Source organism: Lissotriton helveticus, chromosome 1_2 (assembly GCF_964261635.1).
Source record: "Lissotriton helveticus chromosome 1_2, aLisHel1.1, whole genome shotgun sequence".
Lineage (NCBI taxonomy): Eukaryota > Metazoa > Chordata > Amphibia > Caudata > Salamandridae > Lissotriton > Lissotriton helveticus.
Genome location: NC_136058.1, coordinates 404026597 through 404053089, shown reverse-complemented (window position 1 = coordinate 404053089; position 26493 = coordinate 404026597). Strand labels below are relative to the sequence as shown.

Sequence of the window (26493 nt, the reverse complement as noted above, 5' to 3'; positions counted from 1 at the left end):
TAAGACAGTAGCGCCGGCAGGGGGGTGAGGGGGAGGGCGATTTTGGGGCGGGCATCTGAGGAAGAGTAGGATGAGGTTTTGATGCAGAAGACATTAACCATAGTAGCATGGAGAATTATAGGAACTTTGACACTGTGGCAATACTGGTATTGAGGTGTATCTGTGTCTGGGGTTGAGTTGGGATCGTTGGATAACCTTGATTGTGTAACAATGTCACTATCTCCTTCTTCCTAATAATCGGGCTCCATGTAAAGGCAATTGCCCATCCTCTTATTTGTTGTGGGTGTTTGAAAATAACAAATAAATAAAAAAAATAGGACAGTCTGTCGTCAAATATGACGCCCACATTTCTGACTTTGGTGACTGGCAGTGGAAGGGGCACCAAAGAAGATGGCCACCATGAAGAAGACCAATTTGGCAGCAATTTGCTGAATATAATAACCTCTGTTTTTTCAGAGTTAAGTTTAAGGCAATTGTTGGCCATCCAACCACTGATGGCCAACATGCCTTTCTGGAAATTAAGCTGCTACTTCATCACCATCAGCGGTGAAGGTCTTCCGGCCCACCATCACAGGAGGGCTGGTGCAGCTTCTCACAGACAAGACATCAATAACGATGGTTTCATCAGAAACTGTCACACTTGAACTTGGTTGACAGCGAGCCGAGGATTCACTGGCTGCAGTTGTTTGGTCCGATGAACGGGCGATGGAACTGCTTAGTTGAATGTGAGTTCCTCCCAGGTACAGTGCCCAGAGATACAGAAGAATCCTTACTAGGCTGTATTGAATATAGTTGAGAAGCATATTGGAGAGGTGGCGATCTATCGTCCTGATGAGACCATGGTAATTAACTGGAACGGTCGAAACATTGACTATACAGGGGCTATTTCATATAAATTATGTCTTCTATGAATCGCCTTTGCTTAACTTGTATTGTACAAAAGTATTTATAGCCCCGTTTCTGTGTACAAAATGTGGATCTGATGGTTTTATCATCATATCACTTTCATCTGAGCCCTGCGCAGTCATCACTCAACGATTTATATATACGCTTGCTGCTGAGAACACAATTAGAATTTTGGGAAATGAAAAGGCCTCATCTGAATTCTAACCATGATAAAAATGGTGAATTAATATCTGGCCAGTGCCTGCATATGTGATACAGACCTGTGAGATGATAAACTCATAGGCCTCTGTAGTTGTTCACAGTGGTGGTGAGTGGACAGTGGCAGTGTCCCTGCTGCTTTTACGGCGCGAACACGGGCGCTTTCTGTGATTCACGGGTGATGGTATTTTAAGCTGATTGAGCTCATTTTAAATAAGTGTGGGGCATTGGGAGGAGAGCGATTAGGCTCCATCCGTGTGCTGCTATTCTTTGCACTTTAATTTGAATAACTTGTATTGGGGGCATTTTGCACGGCCGAGGTCTCCTACCTGAAGGCAGTTGCAATCACGGCACGCAGAAGGGCTGGGCTCGTGACTCCTTCCCGCCTCGTTCTGACGCCGGTGATTAGCACCGTTTGAGCAGGGGGCGTGGAAGGTCCGAGCCAGCTACTTCCGGTGTGCAGAGGAGGACGGGCAGCGCTCTAGTTGTTAGGACGCTGGGGGGGATAAAAGGCGGATGTCTAATCGACAGAGCAGCGGGCGCGACGGAGGCGCGCCTAAGTCGCGCCTAAGTCAAGCCTGTCTGCGCCCGTCCGCGGTCGAGTGCGGGCCATATCCCCTGCCCCAACGGGAAGGCACTTACATTGGAGTAGGTCGCAGCTGCTGTCCCTCCGTAATGCCACCCCAAGCTCCTGCCTGCACAGTATGAGGTTGGAGCATAATGCGGGTCAATTTGCCTACAACTTGGAAATGGAGGCTGAGAGCGAGCACCCCGACCTGGCCTGCGGCTTGCTGAATGTACGCTCTTTGCGGAAACATAAGCTGGATGTTTACGATTTGCTCACTGAGAAGCAGTGGGATCTCGTGTTTCTCACGGAGACTTGGCTTGATGATTGCTCGGCCCCTGATGTTATGGAGGCGTTACCGGAAGGCTACACTATGATTAGGCAGGATAGACCTACCGGCAGAGGAGGGGGGATAGTTATCGTAGCCAAGCAACTCTTACGATGCCACTTAGAGTACCTCGCCATTATGGATAGCGAGGCGGGTATTTTTACCATTAAGGTGAATGATGGCTACACTATGAAGGGCCTCCTGATTTATAGACCCCGGGCCCTCTTGCCAGGTTTGGGGACAGCCTAGTAGAAGGCATTATAGAGGCTGCACTGCGCAGGGATAAGTTCCTGGTGCTAGGGGATCTTAACATGCATTTGGACGACCCCACAGATAAAGCCGCCATGGACCTCTGCCAAGAATTACGTGCCCTTCAGTTGGATCAGAAAGTAAAAGATCCCACCCACCAGCGAGGCCACTTACTGGACCCCATATTTGCCAACTGGGGGGAAGAAGATGCCCTGACTCCTATACCTATACCTATTCCCTGGTCGGACCATCACCTGGTACCTTTTACCATACGGATCCCAGGGGTTAGATTACCAGAGCCAGCTCCTTTGAACCACCCGAGGCGGAGATGGGCCACTTTCTCCCAAGTTAAGTTCAGTGCGGCACTTATTAGAGGGGGGAGTCCAGGGGGGGATGATGTGGAAACAGCTAACACTAACCTATATAAGCGCATTACCGAGGCGCTAGACTGTACTGCCCTACTCTCCCTGGCAAAATTAGGTTGCCGTACTCAAAAAACGGCCCCGTGGTATAGTGATGAGCTTTGGGTGGTTAAAGCCGTACTTAAGCGCGCTGAAAGGCAGTGGCGGGTGGCATTTGCCACGCATGTCAAGGAGGAATATTTAACTGGGAGGCGTGCTTATCATGGCTTAATTAGGAAGGCATAGGCGCTACTGATGGCGGTGGAGACCATACGCCAGGGAATGGATGAGGGCCAGACTATGGCTCTTATCCTTTTGGACCTAAGTGCAGCATTCGACACTGTAGCTCATACCACCTTGCTACAGTGTCCGAATGATGGAGGGATATCAGGGGCTGCGCTTGAATGGATCCAGTCTTTTTTGACAGGGAGAGGCTTTCAGGTTCGACAGGGAGACTGCTACTCGAGGGAGATTGGTTTGGGCCAGGGCGTGCCTCAGGGCTCGTCCCTGAGCCCAACCTTATTCAATCTATATGTCTCCCCGGTGGCGTCCATCGTCGAAAGCCACGGCCTGCATATAGTGCCTATGCAGATGACACGCAGCTGGGCATCTCCCTATCGTGCGCGCCCAGTCGTGCGGCGGACAGATTCAGAGCCTGCATGCAGGAGCTGGCTACCTGGATGTCCGCCAATTGCCTGAAGTTAAACGGCAGCAAGACTGAGGTGCTCGTGGTGGGGGGGGGCGTCTGTTTGGTCATAGGTGTGGTGGCCACCCTGTCTGGGGGATGCTCCCACACCCTGCCAGGAAGCGAAAATTCTTGGGGTGTGGTTTGACGCCGATCTGTCTTTTGGACCTCAGATAGGCCGTGGGGTGGGGGTATGCTTCGGCGTCCTGAAAAGCCTGCAGAAAGTTCTCGCTCTTCTTCCAACGGCAGCCCGAAGGACGCTGGTGCATGCCCTCGTCACATCGCGCCTGGATTATGGACACTTGCTTTATCTGGGGGCCACTGGAAAGGCCATCAACCGCCTCCAGGTGCTGCAAAATGCAGCGGCCCGCTTGGCCTTGAAGTTTCCTAAAAGATCGGCGTCTAAGGCAGCCCTCCAGGCCCTTCACTGGCTCCCAGTAAGGAGCAGGGTTGAGTTTAAGGCTCTCTGTACGTGCCAACGCATTTTGTGCGGTAAGGCACCGGCTCCGCTCCAGGGCCTGGTCACCCGGTACGCGCCTGTGCACGCTCTGCGTTCCTCCTGTACAGGGCTATTGAAGGTCCCCAGGATAAAAAAGGCACGCATGGGGGGTAGGTCCTTTAGATATCTGGCCGCGAAAAGCTGGAATGCCCTACCACTGGAACTTCGCCTGGAGCCCTCTGAACTTGGCTTCAGGAAGAAGTTAAAGACTCACCTCTACACGCAGTAAGCCGGGCGGACTTTGGCGGCTGTGACTCTGTTGATTCCACTCACTACAGCGCGGGGACACGCCATTGCGCGTAACCAGGCGCTCTACAAATTTCCCTTATTATTATTATTATTATTATTATTATTAGTGCGCCTGGGAAGTGCTTCTTTGAGTCTCCGCTTGTCACTTCTGTAGCAGAAAGACGTCGACACTGAGCTGCATGTTGTCTCCTACTTTGCTTTAAAGTTGAAGGACCCAGTCTGGTGTGTGGGGAATATTCACAAGGTGAGGAATCTGCAGATAAAGGAGTATCGACCAGAAAGAGTGTTATGGAAGGCAAGTAACTGGTGTGTTATGTTTTCCTGCTGTTGTATATTATTTCATTCTGGGTGGTGAACTCCGCTGGCAGAGTTTTCCGTACTCCGCGGAGCTCACATAGTTCCTAAAAACTCCGCTCCGTGGAGCGTAGCAAGTTTTTTTCAACGCTCACACTCTTCAACGCTATGTGCTGGAGAGAGGAAAATCCACCTCCTGATAAGATTTTTCCTTGCTCGCGCTCGCCATGGTCTAGTTGGCGAGCAAAATCAACCTCCTGGCGAGATTTCTCAAAGCGGGTCGTCGGATTTCTCAATGCAAGTGGTCGTAGCCGATCACACCACTCGCATAGAGAAACCTTCCTTCGCATTGACAGAGCTGCCGCTTGAGTTGAACCAGCTGCACCCTCTTGTGATGCACATGGTGCCTTTCGCAATTATTTTTGTAGGGCGGGACAAACACCAGGAGATCAAAATCACCACGAACGGCATGACCCTTACGCACTCCGATGCTTGCGGAAATCTGCGTAGACCGCCAGAGTTTTTTTGTCACTTTGCAAAGTTCTTCATTGAGGAACTCCGCATAGGCTTAATCTTACCATGAAAATATAGATATCAGTCATATGTTAAGAAACAAGGGTGAGTAGAAACCTTTTGGGTGGAGTAAAATTTAAGACATTAATATTGTGATTTTTTTGGCAATTAGTTGATTTTTGCAAGCACTAACACTTCTCTGTGTTAAGTAAAGACCTTGAGAGTTTTGTAACTTTCCAGGCCTGAAATTTCTTTGGAAGGTGCATGCGGGCAGCCTAAGTTATCCTGCAAGAGTTTCTTGATGAATCCTATTGCAGCTACAATATGTGCTCTCTCATGTAAAGTCAGGTTGTTAGAAGCTTTTCTGCAACTCAAGATACGCCTTACTCTTCACCTCATGTGGATGCATTTCTCATGTTTAGTGAGATCTCCTTTCTGAGTAAAACGTTTCTTGCTTTCCCCTCCTGTATATGGCTTTAGTCCAGTGGGAATTCTCTCTTGTGAAGTGACATTGTATTCGAGACTAAACCTTATCTGACATTCAGAACACACAAGGCATTTTCCCCCCGTGTGAGTTCGCTCATGTCAAGTGAGAAGTAATTTGTAACCAAAACGTTGCTTGCATTTCGAGCACTCATAAGGTTTTTCCCCAGAGTGGGATCTCTCATGAAGCATAACTCTGTCTTTCAGATTCAAGCTTTTATGGCATAAGGATTTTCTCCAGTGTGGAGTTTCTCATGGTGAGATAGCATTTGTCTCTGCTGCTTTTCTGGCATTCAGAGCACTCATATGGTTTTTCATCAGTATGGAGTCGCTTATGGTTAGTGAGGCTGTGCCAATCAAATAGGAATTTCTGGCATTCACCGCATTGGTAATGTTTTTCCCCTGTGTGCATCTGCTCATGTAGAGTGAGATTGCGTTTAAAATTGATTCTTTTCTGGCACTTGGAGCACTGAATTATTTTGATGGTGTGTTTTCTCATGGCGCTTGTAACCATCTCTACCTCTGAATCTTTCGTGACATTTAGAGCACTGATAATTTTTTTTCTCTAGTGTGGATTCTCACATGTTCAGTGAGATGAGATTTTTGGCCGAAACATTTTAGGCATTCGGTGCACTGATAAGGTTTTTCCCCAGTATGGATTCTTATATGGTAAGTGAGACTGCCTTTTTCATTGAAACATTTCTGGCATTCAGAGCACTGATAAGGTTTTTCCCCAGTATGGATTCTTATATGCTGAATGAGACTGATTTTTTCACTGAAACATTTGTGGCATTCAGAGCACTGATAAGGTTTTTCCCCAGTGTGGGTTCTTATATGTTGAATGAGATTGCTTTTTACACTGAAACATTTGTGGCATTCAGAGCACTGATAAGGTTTTTCCCCAGTATGGATTCTTATATGCTGAGTGAGACTGTTTCTTTCACTGAAACATCTCTGGCATTCAGAGCACTGATAAGGTTTTTCCCCAGTGTGGAATCTCACATGTGCAGTTAGAAGTGATTTAAGTCTGAAATCTTTTGGGCATTCAGAGCACTGATAAGGTTTTTCCCCAGTGTGGGTTCTTATATGCTTAGTGAAACTGAATTTGTTTATGAAACATTTCTGACATTCAGAGCACTGATAAGGTTGTTCCCCTGTGTGGGTTTTTATATGCACTGTGAGAAAGCGTTTTTCACTGAAACATTTCTGGCATTCAGAGCACTGATAACGGTTTTCCCCCGTGTGGATTCTTATGTGCAGTGTGAGACTACTTTTTGTACTGAAACATTTCCGGCATTCAGAGCACTGATAAGGTTTTTCCACAGAGTGGGTAAATGCATGTTTATATAGAGTCGATTTGAAACTAAACCTTTTCTGGCATTCAGAGCACTGATAAGGTTTTTCCCCAGTGTGGGATCTCAAATGTGCAGTTAGAGTTGATTTACGGTTGAAATGTTTTGGGCATTCAGAGCACTGATAAGGTTTTTCCCCAGTGTGGAATCTCAAATGTGCAGTTAGGAGTGATTTAAGTTTGAAATGTTTTGGGCATTCAGAGCACTGATAAGGATTTTCCCCAGTGTGGGTCCTTGTATGTTCAGTGAGTCTGATTTTGTAACTGAAACATTTATGGCATTCAGAGCACTGAAAAGGTTTATACCCAGTGTGGGTTCTGATATGCCGAGTGAGACTGCTTTGGTCACTGAAACATTTCTGGCATTCAGAGCACTGAAAAGATTTTTCCCCAATGTGGGTTCTTATATGCCGAGTGAGACTGCTTTGGTCTCTGTAACATTTCTGGCATTCAGAGCACTGATAAGGTTTTTCCCCAGTATGGGTTAATGCATGTCGAGATAGGCTCGGTTTGTTACAAAACCTTTCCTGGCATTCAGAGCACTGGTAAGGTTTTTCCCCAGTGTGGGTCCTTGTATGTAGAGTGAGTCCTCCTTTGTCACTGAAACATTTCTGGCATTCAGCGCACTGATAAGGTTTTTCGCCAGAGTGGAATCTCATATGTTTAGTGAGTTTAGATTTACGGCAGAAACTTTTTTGGCATTCAGCGCACTGGTAAGGTTTTTCCCCAGAGTGGGTTAATGCATGTTCATATAGAGTCGCTTTGAAACTAAAACTTTTCTGGCATTCAGAGCACTGATAAGGTTTTTCCCCAGTGTGGATTCTCATATGCTCAGTGAGATAAGATTTACGCCTGAAACTTTTTTGGCATACTTTGCACGGAGAGTGGTTTTCCCCAGTGTGGATTCTCATATGCTCAGTGAGATAAGATTTACGCCTGAAACTTTTTTGGCATACTTTGCACTGAGAGTGGATTCCCCCAGTATGCATTCTGTCAAATTCTGTGAGATAAGATTTATGGCTGTGTCTTTTTTGGCCCCAAATTAGGTTATTTTGCCTTCATCGAGGTGGTTTTGAACACTGAATTTGGTCTCACAGTCCGTATTTTTATAAGGTGTATACCTAGAGTTAATATCTCTGCGATTAGTTTTCTCTTGCTTATATGCCACGGTAAGAGGGAACCCGATTTTAGAGTCAGGCTTGTTTAGATAATGTTCAGCATTTATCTCTAAAAGAAATTGTGTGTAATCTTCTTAACACTTGAATTAAGCAAACTATGTCTGGAAGCAGCCCTGTAACACCTGTACAAATGTTTCTAGCAGATAATAAATAGTCTTTAGGTTATACCCTATCCGGCAGCAACTTATTTTGTGACTGACGATTTTCTCAAATCTATTTGTATAGGTTCTTAACAATGCAGTGATAAGGTGTTAGTCTGATATTTAATAATTAAACTGATAAGTACCTTTTTGCACTGATGTAATGGCAGTAACTGAGGGTGTTAGAACGTGCACAGCACTATTGTGGATCACCAGTTGCAGAACATCAGTTCCTTTTACCCTTTCTTTGTTTGGTGTAAGGTTAAGATTTGTAGTTCTGAAGACGAGGATGTATTTACATTACCTATAGCGCAACGGTGCTCATTTAATCCATTTTTATCTTTAACAGTTTTACATATCACTCGCGCACAACAGATAATGTTGAGGCGATTTACATAGAATTACAGAACAGTACACAATAAAAAGGAAACAATCTGAGATGGTCATGAACACAATAAAGTGGTGAATTTGTAAGGTTTTCGCAAGAGTGAGCAGAGTGGGTCGTGGTTTTCTATCCAGAGGCAGATAGTCTCAAACTTGCGTAATTGGTAATGGTTGTTGTACAAAGGTGATTTTACAATCTTTCGGTTGTTAACGTGTCAGCTTCGGAGTCTTCTCTCAGCGTCTTTTCTTTGATGGTCTGCAGAAGAAACCTTTTGTTATAACTTTCTTTTATGCAGTGTGTGCTTCCTCTCTGGAATTACATGATGTTTTAGATGAACGTTATTCTGTGAACAGATATGGGTTTGCTCTGGGTTAATGAAATACTAAATTAGAGACTTCACTTACAGTATAGTGCTTTCCTCAGCTCCCACTTCCTCGCCACACTTAGATTTTGGAAATTGTTTAAACGTAGAAGGCTGGATGTCCTTCAGTTTTTCAAAATAATCCTTCTTATGGCACTGACTTCAGTTGCCTGGTGCTAAATCTTGCTTTCTTTGTCAGTAATTTCAATCACCTATAGTATTAAAATTAAAGTTAATACATGACAATTTCCAAAAATATAATTTACAAGCCAAATCAATGCAGAATTTTGAAAATGTTGAGCTGTTTTTCAGACAGAGCCGAGTGTAGAATGGTAGCCTGGGAGTACTTGGATGTAGGGGTGAGGATTTGTAGAATTTCCAACATTTTATTAAGCTCACAAAGGATACATGTACCCTATGGAGTTGCAACATAGAATCCCAAAGGCAGAAATTAAAGTCATATGGACTGGCACCAAACAGATATTTAAAAAGTAATACTATTATTTAATTTTTAATGTAGATTTCTAGGATGGGAATTTCCCCTCCACGGACAACAGGTGTTTTCCCCTGCCCTGAGTTACCACCTACTTGTATCTGGTTTCCTGACTTTTGGGTTTTGGCCTCTGCCTCAAGCAAATCTATTGTGTGCTGCGAGGACTATGCCTAGACCTATCCCTCAACTATGGTCCAGAGTGTGAATCAAGGGCAATTAAATTAAGGAGTACTTTCATGTGTTCATTTTATTCCACCTGATTATCAGTTGTTAGGCTTTTCTGCACCTGGATTTACCGGGTGCAGAAAAACAGGACACCATTTTTTTTTTCCAGACAGAAAAATTAGACTGAAAAGACCCACAAGACTCTGTGTGCAGCAGAAGCAGCCAAGATGTGTGCTGTTTTTTTTACTAACTGGGAGAAACACACAATTCTTCCCTCTGTTAGAAAATGCTTTCCTCTTCCCTCCCCTGCTTCACCCATCTCCCCCCAACCAAACACATGCATACATATACCACCTGCTTAAAACAAGTGGTAAATAAAAGCAGAAAAACACTAGCAAATAGTGAATGGCATGTGGTTTGACAGGCAGAAGAATCTGTTCCTCGTGCAACTCCCCAGTCCATGGCGTCTAACTTGTAACTGGACGTTACTGGGGTAAATCTACCACAAAACAATTACATGAGATTTTTCTGCCACCAGAGTACTGTGCAACTTCTAACAAGGGAATATGAGAGGTCTTGGACGAGTCCTGTGAGGGTCACACCAAGAGTAGCGTCTAAGCACGCGCTTGCGCGATATCGGCAGAACACCATGAGTGTAGTGCACAATTGTGATCGAATTAGAATCAGGCACGATCAGGTCTTCTATAGCACGGAAGGACCCATGGCTCCCGCGCTGAGTCTAGCAACATAAATAGGCTTAACTAGTCCGGTTCGGTACCTCCCAGGGTGAGCTCTCTTCTGATCAAGGTACCGACAGACAGGTAAGCCATAGTGCTTTTTCAAACCCTGCTCTGGGCTAAGAAAGGAATTCTCCGCTTAATTTCTCCATAAAACAAATGTAGAAGCCAGTTGTGGTATAGATTCATGGATGCTGCTTCACAATACTGACACTGGAAGTACTGCCTTTTTAGTGATCGGTACTAGAGTATGATTTCTCGCACATAAATATCTTTACCTTTTGTGTGTAATCAGTGCTGTTTTAGTGATTAGTACTAGAGCAGGATTTCTCATATATACATATGTTTACCCTTTGTTTGTTTGACGTTGAAATTAATCTATCTTATTGTCTGTTGAACATACAAGTGTAGAATATGTAACCAAATTACAAGCGGTCTGACCGGGTACCTAATGATGTATTTAGGTGCCCTTGCAGTGACATAAAACGAGCGGTGAAAGGAGCCTCTATTGGATGGGGACTGGAGTGCTCCCATGGATTTTGCTACTTCAGTGTCCTTTTTCTTCTTTTCTAAGGCTTGGTAAACTACAGGACCAAACAGGTGTTCTTTGTCAAAGGGAGTATTCAAAATGGGCTGTTGAACCTCAGGAAACCCTGAGATCCTAAGCCATGCATGCCTTCTAAGGAGAATGCTGGTATTGATCTCCCGAGCAGAGATCCTAAGCCATGCACACCTTCTAAGGAGAATGCTGGTATTGATCTCCCGAGCTGAGACCCTAAGCCATGCACGCCTTCTGAGGAGATATTGATCTCCCGAGCTGAGATCCTAAGCCATGCACGCCTTCTAAGGAGAATGCTGGTATTGATCTTCCTATCTGAGACCCTAAGCCATGCATGCCTTCTAAGAAGAATGCTGGTATTGATCTCCCTAGCTGCGGTGTCTGCTGCGTCTAAAGCACATCTCATTGAGGACTTAGAAATGAGTCTCCCCGCTTCAACTAACTGCTGTGCCTTAGTTTTGTGTTTGTCTGGGAGATATTGGAGCAGTTGCTCCATCTCATCCCAGTGTGCCCTGTCATACCTGGCTAGTAGGCCCTGTGTGTTTGCGATGCGTCAATGGGTAGCGGCTTGAACAGCTACTCATTTCCCCGAGGCATCTGTAAGTTTGGATTCTTTATCTGGGAGAGGTGCATCCCCACAGGTTTGCGAGTTAGCTCTTTTGCGAGCGTTGGACACTGCTAGAGAGCCAAGAGGTAATTGTCCCTTAATAAACACAGGATCTGATGGTGTGGGTTTTATTTTTTATCTACCCTTGGAGTTATAGTACATTCTCTGACAGGGTCTTTAAAGAAATCATCTGCATGCCTCATCATGCCTTCAAGCATAGGGAATGTTTGACTTGACCTGTGCGTAGACTCAAGTGCCACCATGATACTCTGCTGCTCTGGCAATGAGCTGTTCATAAGCCATATTATCATCTGGTGGTGATGGCTTTGCTGGGTAAAGGTCTGGCTCATTGTCTACTGGAGGTCAATGGTGTAATCATTCCACGGGTCTGCAGGCAAATGAGTATCATCACCAACTTGTCCACATCTGGATCTGGATGTGGAGATCCCTGAGGTGTTATGTGTAAGGGCTCTTCAATTATTAACTGTGGAGAAGAAGGTGGAGGTGGAGAGGGTTGTCTGGCAGGATTAACATGGTTAGTAGCCATGTCCTTCTTCTTTAAGGGAATCCTATCAGAAGTGTCCTCTCCAGGAGGCTTGTGTTTCGCTGGATTTATGTCCAGTATCAGTATTAATAAAAATTTTCTTTTGTTTGGGATCCAATTTGGCCTTAAGAATGTCTAAAATTGGAGGAGCTTCGCACGCATCCGTGATGGCCGCGTGAGCACAGGGCTCCCGAGACCCTTCGCCACCTCCCGCATCTATCCTGGATAATATCCTGATTTGACGGAAGATCAATGAGGACACAGCTCAGCTGATGCGCTAGCTGCTCTCAGCGACGAAATCGGACTTCGGGTTCCCGAGTTACGCCATCCTGTATTTTGTGGCCTTTTCCACGGGATCGCCTGGGCCTTGAGATGTGACCCTATCCGGACGGTAATTCAACAACAACGGCTGGCGGTGTTCAGCCCGCAACCCCACTTCACTTTCAGTTTCATTTCTCCTGCAACTCGTAACCACTCATTGGGGTGACTGCTGATCCCGGCTGGCTCCTATGTCAGTTCACTGGGCGTGGGACTAGCGATTGTGTGGCTGCATACTCATATTGATTCGTCTCTGCCTCTGGTGTTCTTGTGGGCGAATTCTGAGGAGTTATTTGGACCAGGTCTCAAGCTTCCCTTCGGGGCACCCGGCTCGCCATGGCGGGCAAGCCCGAGGGTGACAAACGGAAAGTTAGACCAACCTCCGTGGAGGCTCAGCCCAGACGAATGTCATGGACCGCTACACGCTTCCTAAGGGATCCCCCAGTGGCACACCTAAGACCCGGGAGACGGCTATCGACGATCCTACTATGTCTGCAAACTTAACGCTACAGGATGTGATGGGCGCCATTGCTGGCATCGAAACTTCTATCGGCCAACAATATGAAGCCCTGGCCCTGAAACTGGATACGGTGGCTATTGATGTCAACCTAATCAGAACAGATTTGGCCAAGACGAACGAAAAGGTGAGGTCTCTCGATTTAAAGACCTCCAGCCTCACAACGGATGTGTCCGACTTGCAAACAGAAGTCCGCAACCCGAGAACTGCTAATGACTTCTTTGCTCGTCACCTTGGAAGATTTTGAGGGCCGTGCAAGACGCAACAACGTGCGTATTATTGGGGTCCAGGAAGATTCTAGCTCACTCTCTACTGATCTTAGAGTAGAGGACCTTATCCTCAATCATCTCGCACCCAAGTGCCTGAGCAAATTCATCGCGGTCGAACGAGCACACAGGGTGCCGGGGGGACAGGCAAAGTGTCAGGCCCAGGGTGGCTTGCGGTCTAGGGCCCGCCCCACTCAGCAGCTGGCGCAGTCCTCGGCCATGTCCAAAGCACTTATGTGGGAAGATGCATTGGTTTCTTTCTTTTGGACGTAGGTGGCTGCTTTGTTCAAGAGCCCAGCCAGGTTTTAAACCTTGCATGTAGCAATGACTCAAGTCCCCTTTAGTTTCAACATAGTCCGCGAGATGCGTGAGGTTTGGCAGGGTGACCGCGTCCACGAGATGCATGTACTTTGGCAATCGCGTCCGCGAGATGCGTGTAAAATGTTATGTTATGTTATGAAAATTTTTATTACGCGCTCTGCTACTACAAAGTATCCTGGCGCGAATGTATCCTGGCGAAAATGGCATGTTGTCGCATCCGCGAGATGCGTAGGGTTTACCGCAAACGGGGAAAATACGCGGGTGTGGTTACGTCGATGTACGCGACCACACCCAGGTGTCTGTGCTCACTATTCTCTAGGATTTGGGGAGGAAGGTTGTTCCTTGGCAGGCTCTTTTCTTTTGGAGGCTGTGTCATCTCTTCCCACAGGTCGAGTTTTCAGCAATGCAGCGGATTTTTTCCCGGAGAATATCCTGAGGTGTCAGAGTCATCGGCTGCAGAATAGAAGGCAGTTTTGGACCGAAATTGTTCGTGGGTTTCCCTCTTCCTGGTTCCAGAAGAGGAGTTAATCTTCTAAGGTCATAGAGTAGGTCGTACTCTAAAGGTATGAGAATAAGTTAATAAAAATTAGGATTTTGAATTAAAAAATCCTTTTATGCAAAATTGAAGGTTTTATGCACTGTTTTCTGATATTGTTTTGAAGGGAATCCAAAATATTCTGTGCAGTAAAATTGAAACTAAATCTTGCATATAATTCGAGAAGAGGTTTATAGTTTGAGCAAAGGAAAATTAATCCTTGTCAAAATTTTACTGCGCAATTTGATTTTAGGTTGCCATTCTATAGGAAATATATAAGAATGTTCCAAAGACATTACAAGCACACATGGTTGATTTGCAAGAAGTGCTAAGAGTTATTGGTAGTAATTTGTAGAGAATTTTCCACAGGTTATAGCATGAACAGTGAACAGTTTCTTTTCTGAGAGAAAATTAAAAGAGAAAATAAAAGAGAAGCAAAGAGATTTAATTTGCAAAACTAGTAATTGTGATTAATCTTAGTGAGGTTACAAAAACCTGTTTGGTTTCTTTACCTTAAGTAAAACTACTGAATAAATAAGTAGCAAAATATTTTGTGTATTCTTAACTTTTCCTTTTCAGATCTCCCTCCCAGCTGTTCCCTTCCTAACTCCCTTTTTCCCCCCGCTTGATCACTTCAATATTCTGTGTAGTAATTACAATCAGAATTGAAGGTATCGAGAGGTGGGCCCTTATATCATCACATCAGATTCCGAGGAAGACTTCGTCTGACAGACTAGTGAGCCCACGAATTATTTTCCTCCCGATCTGATTGTGTTGACATAATGGCCACCATGGATGACTTACTGGCTGCAATAGTTAAAATGCAAGCTTATTTAAATGAAACTATGGCTGCAACTGCATTGTTGTCTGATAAAGTAGATAATATTCAGCTTATGAACACTCCCCTTCCAGAGGAGGGTTCATCCACAAATATTTCAGTAACTGTTCCACCACAAATACCTTTGGCTGCTCCAGAGCGTTTTTCTGGAGACCCTTCTAAAGTGCAGATTTTTCTAACACAAATAGAACTGCATTTTTCTTGTAGGCCTACAGCGTTTCCCACCCCCCAGTCTAGGATAGCATTCCTAATTTCTTATCTGTCTGGAGATGCTGCAAATTGGGCAGTCCCATTAGTACGTCAAGATAGCGCTTTATTGTATAACTGGCGGCGCTTTGTAGAAGAATTTGAAAAAGTATTCGATAGACAAACTGTAACTTTATCTGCAGACCGAGAATTGTTACAATTAAGACAAGGCAATCGAAACCTTATTGCTTACTTATCACATTTTAACAGACTTGTTGCAGAGACCTCTTGGCCGGAAGAAAAGAGAGCAGCTCTTTTCTATCAGGGGTTGAAAGACGATTTAAAAGATGTGTTAGCCCAAATTGACCCACAACCAACAGCTTGTTCGGATTTGATAAATCTAACCTTAAGATTGGATCACAGACTATCAGAACGAAGATCAGATAAAAAAAGAGGAGAGAAACCTAGTTGGAAAAATGAAAACAAACCTAGAACTCAGTTTGCACATTCTGAATCTTGCCCTGAGCCAATGGAAATCGGGACTCTCAGACAGCCGTTATCAAAAGATGAAAAAGATAGCAGACGCAAGAATGGACAGTGTCTTTACTGTGGTCGCAAAGGACATTTTGTAAAAGACTGTATGTTGAAACCTAAGAATAAGTCTCCAACTACTGGTAAAGTATCAGTTCTAGAAACAAAAGATCTAAAGTCGGAAAACTAACATGCCCAAGATTTTTAGAGGGGGATCTCTTGGGAACCATTGCTTACCCTTCAGTAAATTCTTGTGTAAGTAATTACAAGGCTCATTTCCAATTGGCAGTTCAGATACAACTAATTCATAAAATCTGGCAAATGGAAGTTCTAATAGACTCTGGGGCCACAGGAAATTTTGTCGATTTAGAAACCGCGCAGCGATTAAATATAATCTGTGAAAAGAAAGACACTCCTGAAATAGTACAAGCTGTAGATGGAAAAGTTTTGTCTGGAGGTCCAGTTACCATGCAAACTTCAAAGGTAATAATGTGTGGTGAAGACTCAAAAAGACAATATCATAGAGAGGAGGTTCAATTCGATGTAATCCAAGCACCTCAGTATGGATTTATTCTAGGAATGCCATGGCTCTGTCTACATAATCCTATAATTGATTGGCAAAAAAAAGAGAACTTGTATTTCTTTTTGATTTTTGTCGATCGTCTTGTATGGGAACTTGCACAACAACAGTGAGTCAAATTGCAACAGCTGAGGAAAAAGAAACAATTCTACCTAATTGTTACAAGATGTTTCAGGAGGTATTCAGTGAAGAGAAAGCAGCAGTCCTTCCTCCTCATCGCAGCTATGATTGTCAGATCGATCTCACGCCAGGTTCTTGTGTACCGAACTGTAGAATATATGCTCTAAGTGAGAAAGAAAATCAACATTTGAGAGAATACTTGGATCAGTATCTAGAAAACGGGTTCATCCGCCCCTCTAAGTCGCCAGCCGCCTCTCCTTTGTTTTTCATCCCAAAAGCAAATGGTGAATTAAGAACTTGCATCGACTATAGGGCTTTGAACAAAATCACGATAAAGAACACATATCCATTACCACTGATCCCAGTCCTTTTAGACCAAGTAAAAACAGCAGTTATATACACAAAACTTGATCTACGAGGAGCATACCACCTGATGCGTATTAGACAAGGAGATGAATGGAAAACTGCATTCAAAACTAGATATGGATTGTTTGAATATTTGGTAATGCCATTTGGTCTTTGTAATGCGCCAGCAGCCTTTCAGTTTTTTCTCAATGATGTTTTAAGAGAATTTCTAGATTTATTTGTGATCGTCTACATAGATGATATTTTAATTTATTCCGATTCAGAAGAAAAACACGAAGGTCATGTCAAACAAGTTTTAAAGACGTTACAATCACACAACCTGTATTGCAAATTATCTAAATGCGATTTCCATGTTTTTGAAGTTGAATTTTTGGGAGTACTGCTCACACCAACTGGCATGAAAATGACTGATAGAAAAATTAAAGCAGTAGCTGAATGGCCCATTCCAAAATCTGTTCGAGATGTGCAATGTTTTTTGGGCTTTGCAAATTTCTATCGACGATTTATTGATCACTTCTCAGCAGTGGTAGCACCCATAACTCGTCTGTTAAGAAAAAAGGTGAAGTTTGAATGGACTACAGAAGCAAATGAAGCGTTCCAAAGTTTGAAAAAGGCTTTTACAGTAGCCCCGATTCTAATGCATCCTGATGTAAATGAACCTTTCATAATTGAGGCAGATGCTTCCGATGTAGCAATAGCAGCCATTTTATCTCAGAGACATCACAAAACTGGTCAAATGCATCCTGTAGCGTATATGTCTCGAAAATTGAATGCAGCAGAACAAAATTACATCATTGCGGAGAAAGAGTTGCTAGCTATACTTGAGGCTTTCAAGGAATGGAGACATTATATTATGGGAGCAAAATTCAGTGACAGTGTATACAGATCATAGAAATTTACAGTTCATGAGTTCAGCTAGAATGTTAACCCCACGTCAATTGAGATGGATGATGTTCTTTGCAGAATATGATTTCATAGTAACCTATCGACCGGGACAGGACAACAAAAAGGCAGATGCTCTGTCCAGGAAAGATTCTACATTGCATAAATTCGAAGGAACTCCACAAGCAATAATAGAACCAGACAAAGTGATCTGTTTGTTGGATGCGGACCAATTTTGGGATAATATCCATGAAACTTTTCCTCCATCCCAATGGAAAAATTGGAAGAACAAGAAAGAAAACCAAACAATCAAAGAAGGAATACCATTTCATGGAAAGCAAGTCTACCTTCCTACTAAAAAACTACAAGAAACAGTTTTTGGCTGGTTACATTCCCATCCTATGGCAGGACATCCAGGTCCAAAAAAGACAACAGAAAAGATACAAAACTTGTTCTGGTTGCCAACTCTCCAAAAAGATGTTTCTTTGATGGCTCAAAACGGTGAAACATGTGCTAGATTCAAAACTGATCATAGCAAACCAAAAGGATTATTGCAAGTCTTACCAACACCAGTTAAACCGTGGGAACATGTTTCTTTGGATTTCATCACAAATTTGCCACAAGTGAATCTTCATTCGGTTATTTTAGTAGTTGTGGATAGTTTAACGAAGTATGCCCATTTTATTGCTTGTAAACGATTGCCAACAGCAGGACAACTAGCACAAATAATACTGACAAATATTGTACGATTGCATGGTTTGCCTTCTGTGTTGCTATCTGATCGTGGTTCTCAGTTTTCATCTAAATTCTGGCAACAATGGTGTCAAAGTCTACAAATCACATCCAATATGTCTACTAGTTACCACCCTCAAACAGATGGTCAAACGGAACGATTGAATCAGACATTGAAACAATATTTGAGATGTTATGTAGAGGATTCCAAAAAGTCTTGGTTTGATTTGCTCTGGAGTGCGGAAATGGCTTATAACACATCACCGCATTCTTCAACTGGATCCTCTCCTTTTGAGGCTCTTTATGGATATCTACCAAATACAATTCCCCTAATTTTGCCCAGAGATATAAGTGAAACACCAGCTATGCAAGATACTATACAACACATGCAAACTATTCATCAACAAACTCACAGACGTTTACTACAAAGTAAAGAAAAGTACAAACAGCAATATGATAAACACCATAGGCCAGGACCACGGTATGATATTGGAGATAAAGTATGGTTGTCCACCAAAAACTTAACTTTCAAGCATAGAAGTATGTTTCATCCCAAGTTTATCGGACCATATCCAGTACTTTCCAGGCCTGAAATTTCTTTGGAAGGTGCATGCGGGCAGCCTAAGTTATCCTGCAAGAGTTTCTTGATGAATCCTATTGCAGCTACAATATGTGCTCTCTCATGTAAAGTCAGGTTGTTAGAAGCTTTTCTGCAACTCAAGATACGCCTTACTCTTCACCTCATGTGGATGCATTTCTCATGTTTAGTGAGATCTCCTTTCTGAGTAAAACGTTTCTTGCTTTCCCCTCCTGTATATGGCTTTAGTCCAGTGGGAATTCTCTCTTGTGAAGTGACATTGTATTCGAGACTAAACCTTATCTGACATTCAGAACACACAAGGCATTTTCCCCCCGTGTGAGTTCGCTCATGTCAAGTGAGAAGTAATTTGTAACCAAAACGTTGCTTGCATTTCGAGCACTCATAAGGTTTTTCCCCAGAGTGGGATCTCTCATGAAGCATAACTCTGTCTTTCAGATTCAAGCTTTTATGGCATAAGGATTTTCTCCAGTGTGGAGTTTCTCATGGTGAGATAGCATTTGTCTCTGCTGCTTTTCTGGCATTCAGAGCACTCATATGGTTTTTCATCAGTATGGAGTCGCTTATGGTTAGTGAGGCTGTGCCAATCAAATAGGAATTTCTGGCATTCACCGCATTGGTAATGTTTTTCCCCTGTGTGCATCTGCTCATGTAGAGTGAGATTGCGTTTAAAATTGATTCTTTTCTGGCACTTGGAGCACTGAATTATTTTGATGGTGTGTTTTCTCATGGCGCTTGTAACCATCTCTACCTCTGAATCTTTCGTGACATTTAGAGCACTGATAATTTTTTTTCTCTAGTGTGGATTCTCACATGTTCAGTGAGATGAGATTTTTGGCCGAAACATTTTAGGCATTCGGTGCACTGATAAGGTTTTTCCCCAGTATGGATTCTTATATGGTAAGTGAGACTGCCTTTTTCATTGAAACATTTCTGGCATTCAGAGCACTGATAAGGTTTTTCCCCAGTATGGATTCTTATATGCTGAATGAGACTGATTTTTTCACTGAAACATTTGTGGCATTCAGAGCACTGATAAGGTTTTTCCCCAGTGTGGGTTCTTATATGTTGAATGAGATTGCTTTTTACACTGAAACATTTGTGGCATTCAGAGCACTGATAAGGTTTTTCCCCAGTATGGATTCTTATATGCTGAGTGAGACTGTTTCTTTCACTGAAACATCTCTGGCATTCAGAGCACTGATAAGGTTTTTCCCCAGTGTGGAATCTCACATGTGCAGTTAGAAGTGATTTAAGTCTGAAATCTTTTGGGCATTCAGAGCACTGATAAGGTTTTTCCCCAGTGTGGGTTCTTATATGCTTAGTGAAACTGAATTTGTTTATGAAACATTTCTGACATTCAGAGCACTGATAAGGTTGTTCCCCTGTGTGGGTTTTTATATGCACTGTGAGAAAGCGTTTTTCACTGAAACATTTCTGGCATTCAGAGCACTGATAACGGTTTTCCCCCGTGTGGATTCTTATGTGCAGTGTGAGACTACTTTTTGTACTGAAACATTTCCGGCATTCAGAGCACTGATAAGGTTTTTCCACAGAGTGGGTAAATGCATGTTTATATAGAGTCGATTTGAAACTAAACCTTTTCTGGCATTCAGAGCACTGATAAGGTTTTTCCCCAGTGTGGGATCTCAAATGTGCAGTTAGAGTTGATTTACGGTTGAAATGTTTTGGGCATTCAGAGCACTGATAAGGTTTTTCCCCAGTGTGGAATCTCAAATGTGCAGTTAGGAGTGATTTAAGTTTGAAATGTTTTGGGCATTCAGAGCACTGATAAGGATTTTCCCCAGTGTGGGTCCTTGTATGTTCAGTGAGTCTGATTTTGTAACTGAAACATTTATGGCATTCAGAGCACTGAAAAGGTTTATACCCAGTGTGGGTTCTGATATGCCGAGTGAGACTGCTTTGGTCACTGAAACATTTCTGGCATTCAGAGCACTGAAAAGATTTTTCCCCAATGTGGGTTCTTATATGCCGAGTGAGACTGCTTTGGTCTCTGTAACATTTCTGGCATTCAGAGCACTGATAAGGTTTTTCCCCAGTATGGGTTAATGCATGTCGAGATAGGCTCGGTTTGTTACAAAACCTTTCCTGGCATTCAGAGCACTGGTAAGGTTTTTCCCCAGTGTGGGTCCTTGTATGTAGAGTGAGTCCTCCTTTGTCACTGAAACATTTCTGGCATTCAGCGCACTGATAAGGTTTTTCGCCAGAGTGGAATCTCATATGTTTAGTGAGTTTAGATTTACGGCAGAAACTTTTTTGGCATTCAGCGCACTGGTAAGGTTTTTCCCCAGAGTGGGTTAATGCATGTTCATATAGAGTCGCTTTGAAACTAAAACTTTTCTGGCATTCAGAGCACTGATAAGGTTTTTCCCCAGTGTGGATTCTCATATGCTCAGTGAGATAAGATTTACGCCTGAAACTTTTTTGGCATACTTTGCACGGAGAGTGGTTTTCCCCAGTGTGGATTCTCATATGCTCAGTGAGATAAGATTTACGCCTGAAACTTTTTTGGCATACTTTGCACTGAGAGTGGATTCCCCCAGTATGCATTCTGTCAAATTCTGTGAGATAAGATTTATGGCTGTGTCTTTTTTGGCCCCAAATTAGGTTATTTTGCCTTCATCGAGGTGGTTTTGAACACTGAATTTGGTCTCACAGTCCGTATTTTTATAAGGTGTATACCTAGAGTTAATATCTCTGCGATTAGTTTTCTCTTGCTTATATGCCACGGTAAGAGGGAACCCGATTTTAGAGTCAGGCTTGTTTAGATAATGTTCAGCATTTATCTCTAAAAGAAATTGTGTGTAATCTTCTTAACACTTGAATTAAGCAAACTATGTCTGGAAGCAGCCCTGTAACACCTGTACAAATGTTTCTAGCAGATAATAAATAGTCTTTAGGTTATACCCTATCCGGCAGCAACTTATTTTGTGACTGACGATTTTCTCAAATCTATTTGTATAGGTTCTTAACAATGCAGTGATAAGGTGTTAGTCTGATATTTAATAATTAAACTGATAAGTACCTTTTTGCACTGATGTAATGGCAGTAACTGAGGGTGTTAGAACGTGCACAGCACTATTGTGGATCACCAGTTGCAGAACATCAGTTCCTTTTACCCTTTCTTTGTTTGGTGTAAGGTTAAGATTTGTAGTTCTGAAGACGAGGATGTATTTACATTACCTATAGCGCAACGGTGCTCATTTAATCCATTTTTATCTTTAACAGTTTTACATATCACTCGCGCACAACAGATAATGTTGAGGCGATTTACATAGAATTACAGAACAGTACACAATAAAAAGGAAACAATCTGAGATGGTCATGAACACAATAAAGTGGTGAATTTGTAAGGTTTTCGCAAGAGTGAGCAGAGTGGGTCGTGGTTTTCTATCCAGAGGCAGATAGTCTCAAACTTGCGTAATTGGTAATGGTTGTTGTACAAAGGTGATTTTACAATCTTTCGGTTGTTAACGTGTCAGCTTCGGAGTCTTCTCTCAGCGTCTTTTCTTTGATGGTCTGCAGAAGAAACCTTTTGTTATAACTTTCTTTTATGCAGTGTGTGCTTCCTCTCTGGAATTACATGATGTTTTAGATGAACGTTATTCTGTGAACAGATATGGGTTTGCTCTGGGTTAATGAAATACTAAATTAGAGACTTCACTTACAGTATAGTGCTTTCCTCAGCTCCCACTTCCTCGCCACACTTAGATTTTGGAAATTGTTTAAACGTAGAAGGCTGGATGTCCTTCAGTTTTTCAAAATAATCCTTCTTATGGCACTGACTTCAGTTGCCTGGTGCTAAATCTTGCTTTCTTTGTCAGTAATTTCAATCACCTATAGTATTAAAATTAAAGTTAATACATGACAATTTCCAAAAATATAATTTACAAGCCAAATCAATGCAGAATTTTGAAAATGTTGAGCTGTTTTTCAGACAGAGCCGAGTGTAGAATGGTAGCCTGGGAGTACTTGGATGTAGGGGTGAGGATTTGTAGAATTTCCAACATTTTATTAAGCTCACAAAGGATACATGTACCCTATGGAGTTGCAACATAGAATCCCAAAGGCAGAAATTAAAGTCATATGGACTGGCACCAAACAGATATTTAAAAAGTAATACTATTATTTAATTTTTAATGTAGATTTCTAGGATGGGAATTTCCCCTCCACGGACAACAGGTGTTTTCCCCTGCCCTGAGTTACCACCTACTTGTATCTGGTTTCCTGACTTTTGGGTTTTGGCCTCTGCCTCAAGCAAATCTATTGTGTGCTGCGAGGACTATGCCTAGACCTATCCCTCAACTATGGTCCAGAGTGTGAATCAAGGGCAATTAAATTAAGGAGTACTTTCATGTGTTCATTTTATTCCACCTGATTATCAGTTGTTAGGCTTTTCTGCACCTGGATTTACCGGGTGCAGAAAAACAGGACACCATTTTTTTTTTCCAGACAGAAAAATTAGACTGAAAAGACCCACAAGACTCTGTGTGCAGCAGAAGCAGCCAAGATGTGTGCTGTTTTTTTTACTAACTGGGAGAAACACACAATTCTTCCCTCTGTTAGAAAATGCTTTCCTCTTCCCTCCCCTGCTTCACCCATCTCCCCCCAACCAAACACATGCATACATATACCACCTGCTTAAAACAAGTGGTAAATAAAAGCAGAAAAACACTAGCAAATAGTGAATGGCATGTGGTTTGACAGGCAGAAGAATCTGTTCCTCGTGCAACTCCCCAGTCCATGGCGTCTAACTTGTAACTGGACGTTACTGGGGTAAATCTACCACAAAACAATTACATGAGATTTTTCTGCCACCAGAGTACTGTGCAACTTCTAACAAGGGAATATGAGAGGTCTTGGACGAGTCCTGTGAGGGTCACACCAAGAGTAGCGTCTAAGCACGCGTTTGCGCGATATCGGCAGAACACCATGAGTGTAGTGCACAATTGTGATCGAATTAGAATCAGGCACGATCAGGTCTTCTATAGCACGGAAGGACCCATGGCTCCCGCGCTGAGTCTAGCAACATAAATAGGCTTAACTAGTCCGGTTCGGTACCTCCCAGGGTGAGCTCTCTTCTGATCAAGGTACCGACAGACAGGTAAGCCATAGTGCTTTTTCAAACCCTGCTCTGGGCTAAGAAAGGAATTCTCCGCTTAATTTCTCCATAAAACAAATGTAGAAGCCAGTTGTGGTATAGATTCATGGATGCTGCTTCACAATACTGACACTGGAAGTACTGCCTTTTTAGTGATCGGTACTAGAGTATGATTTCTCGCACATAAATATCTTTACCTTTTGTGTGTAATCAGTGCTGTTTTAGTGATTAGTACTAGAGCAGGATTTCTCATATATACATATGTTTACCCTTTGTTTGTTTGACGTTGAAATTAATCTATCTTATTGTCTGTTGAACATACAAGTGTAGAATATGTAACCAAATTACAAGCGGTCTGACCGGGTACCTAATGATGTATTTAGGTGCCCTTGCAGTGACATAAAACGAGCGGTGAAAGGAGCCTCTATTGGATGGGGACTGGAGTGCTCCCATGGATTTTGCTACTTCAGTGTCCTTTTTCTTCTTTTCTAAGGCTTGGTAAACTACAGGACCAAACAGGTGTTCTTTGTCAAAGGGAGTATTCAAAATGGGCTGTTGAACCTCAGGAAACCCTGAGATCCTAAGCCATGCATGCCTTCTAAGGAGAATGCTGGTATTGATCTCCCGAGCAGAGATCCTAAGCCATGCACACCTTCTAAGGAGAATGCTGGTATTGATCTCCCGAGCTGAGACCCTAAGCCATGCACGCCTTCTGAGGAGATATTGATCTCCCGAGCTGAGATCCTAAGCCATGCACGCCTTCTAAGGAGAATGCTGGTATTGATCTTCCTATCTGAGACCCTAAGCCATGCATGCCTTCTAAGAAGAATGCTGGTATTGATCTCCCTAGCTGCGGTGTCTGCTGCGTCTAAAGCACATCTCATTGAGGACTTAGAAATGAGTCTCCCCGCTTCAACTAACTGCTGTGCCTTAGTTTTGTGTTTGTCTGGGAGATATTGGAGCAGTTGCTCCATCTCATCCCAGTGTGCCCTGTCATACCTGGCTAGTAGGCCCTGTGTGTTTGCGATGCGTCAATGGGTAGCGGCTTGAACAGCTACTCATTTCCCCGAGGCATCTGTAAGTTTGGATTCTTTATCTGGGAGAGGTGCATCCCCACAGGTTTGCGAGTTAGCTCTTTTGCGAGCGTTGGACACTGCTAGAGAGCCAAGAGGTAATTGTCCCTTAATAAACACAGGATCTGATGGTGTGGGTTTTATTTTTTATCTACCCTTGGAGTTATAGTACATTCTCTGACAGGGTCTTTAAAGAAATCATCTGCATGCCTCATCATGCCTTCAAGCATAGGGAATGTTTGACTTGACCTGTGCGTAGACTCAAGTGCCACCATGATACTCTGCTGCTCTGGCAATGAGCTGTTCATAAGCCATATTATCATCTGGTGGTGATGGCTTTGCTGGGTAAAGGTCTGGCTCATTGTCTACTGGAGGTCAATGGTGTAATCATTCCACGGGTCTGCAGGCAAATGAGTATCATCACCAACTTGTCCACATCTGGATCTGGATGTGGAGATCCCTGAGGTGTTATGTGTAAGGGCTCTTCAATTATTAACTGTGGAGAAGAAGGTGGAGGTGGAGAGGGTTGTCTGGCAGGATTAACATGGTTAGTAGCCATGTCCTTCTTCTTTAAGGGAATCCTATCAGAAGTGTCCTCTCCAGGAGGCTTGTGTTTCGCTGGATTTATGTCCAGTATCAGTATTAATAAAAATTTTCTTTTGTTTGGGATCCAATTTGGCCTTAAGAATGTCTAAAATTGGAGGAGCTTCGCACGCATCCGTGATGGCCGCGTGAGCACAGGGCTCCCGAGACCCTTCGCCACCTCCCGCATCTATCCTGGATAATATCCTGATTTGACGGAAGATCAATGAGGACACAGCTCAGCTGATGCGCTAGCTGCTCTCAGCGACGAAATCGGACTTCGGGTTCCCGAGTTACGCCATCCTGTATTTTGTGGCCTTTTCCACGGGATCGCCTGGGCCTTGAGATGTGACCCTATCCGGACGGTAATTCAACAACAACGGCTGGCGGTGTTCAGCCCGCAACCCCACTTCACTTTCAGTTTCATTTCTCCTGCAACTCGTAACCACTCATTGGGGTGACTGCTGATCCCGGCTGGCTCCTATGTCAGTTCACTGGGCGTGGGACTAGCGATTGTGTGGCTGCATACTCATATTGATTCGTCTCTGCCTCTGGTGTTCTTGTGGGCGAATTCTGAGGAGTTATTTGGACCAGGTCTCAAGCTTCCCTTCGGGGCACCCGGCTCGCCATGGCGGGCAAGCCCGAGGGTGACAAACGGAAAGTTAGACCAACCTCCGTGGAGGCTCAGCCCAGACGAATGTCATGGACCGCTACACGCTTCCTAAGGGATCCCCCAGTGGCACACCTAAGACCCGGGAGACGGCTATCGACGATCCTACTATGTCTGCAAACTTAACGCTACAGGATGTGATGGGCGCCATTGCTGGCATCGAAACTTCTATCGGCCAACAATATGAAGCCCTGGCCCTGAAACTGGATACGGTGGCTATTGATGTCAACCTAATCAGAACAGATTTGGCCAAGACGAACGAAAAGGTGAGGTCTCTCGATTTAAAGACCTCCAGCCTCACAACGGATGTGTCCGACTTGCAAACAGAAGTCCGCAACCCGAGAACTGCTAATGACTTCTTTGCTC

At 43.6% G+C, this 26493-nt stretch overlaps 2 protein-coding genes across 2 annotated transcripts in view; both read right to left on the bottom strand.

Moving 5' to 3' along the window:
- The window catches only part of LOC144806501 (uncharacterized), an 82814-nt gene that overhangs the window by 39906 nt on the left and 16415 nt on the right, over positions 1 to 26493 (bottom strand). The window lies entirely within an intron of this gene.
- Positions 519 to 25434, bottom strand: LOC144804552 (uncharacterized). The gene is made up of 5 exons (XM_078671916.1): positions 25300 to 25434; positions 20281 to 20789; positions 7117 to 7579; positions 6005 to 6528; positions 519 to 777 (listed from the first exon to the last, which is right to left on the bottom strand). The coding sequence occupies exons 1-5, from the start codon at positions 25432 to 25434 to the stop codon at positions 519 to 521; spliced, it is 1890 nt and encodes a 629-aa protein (XP_078528042.1).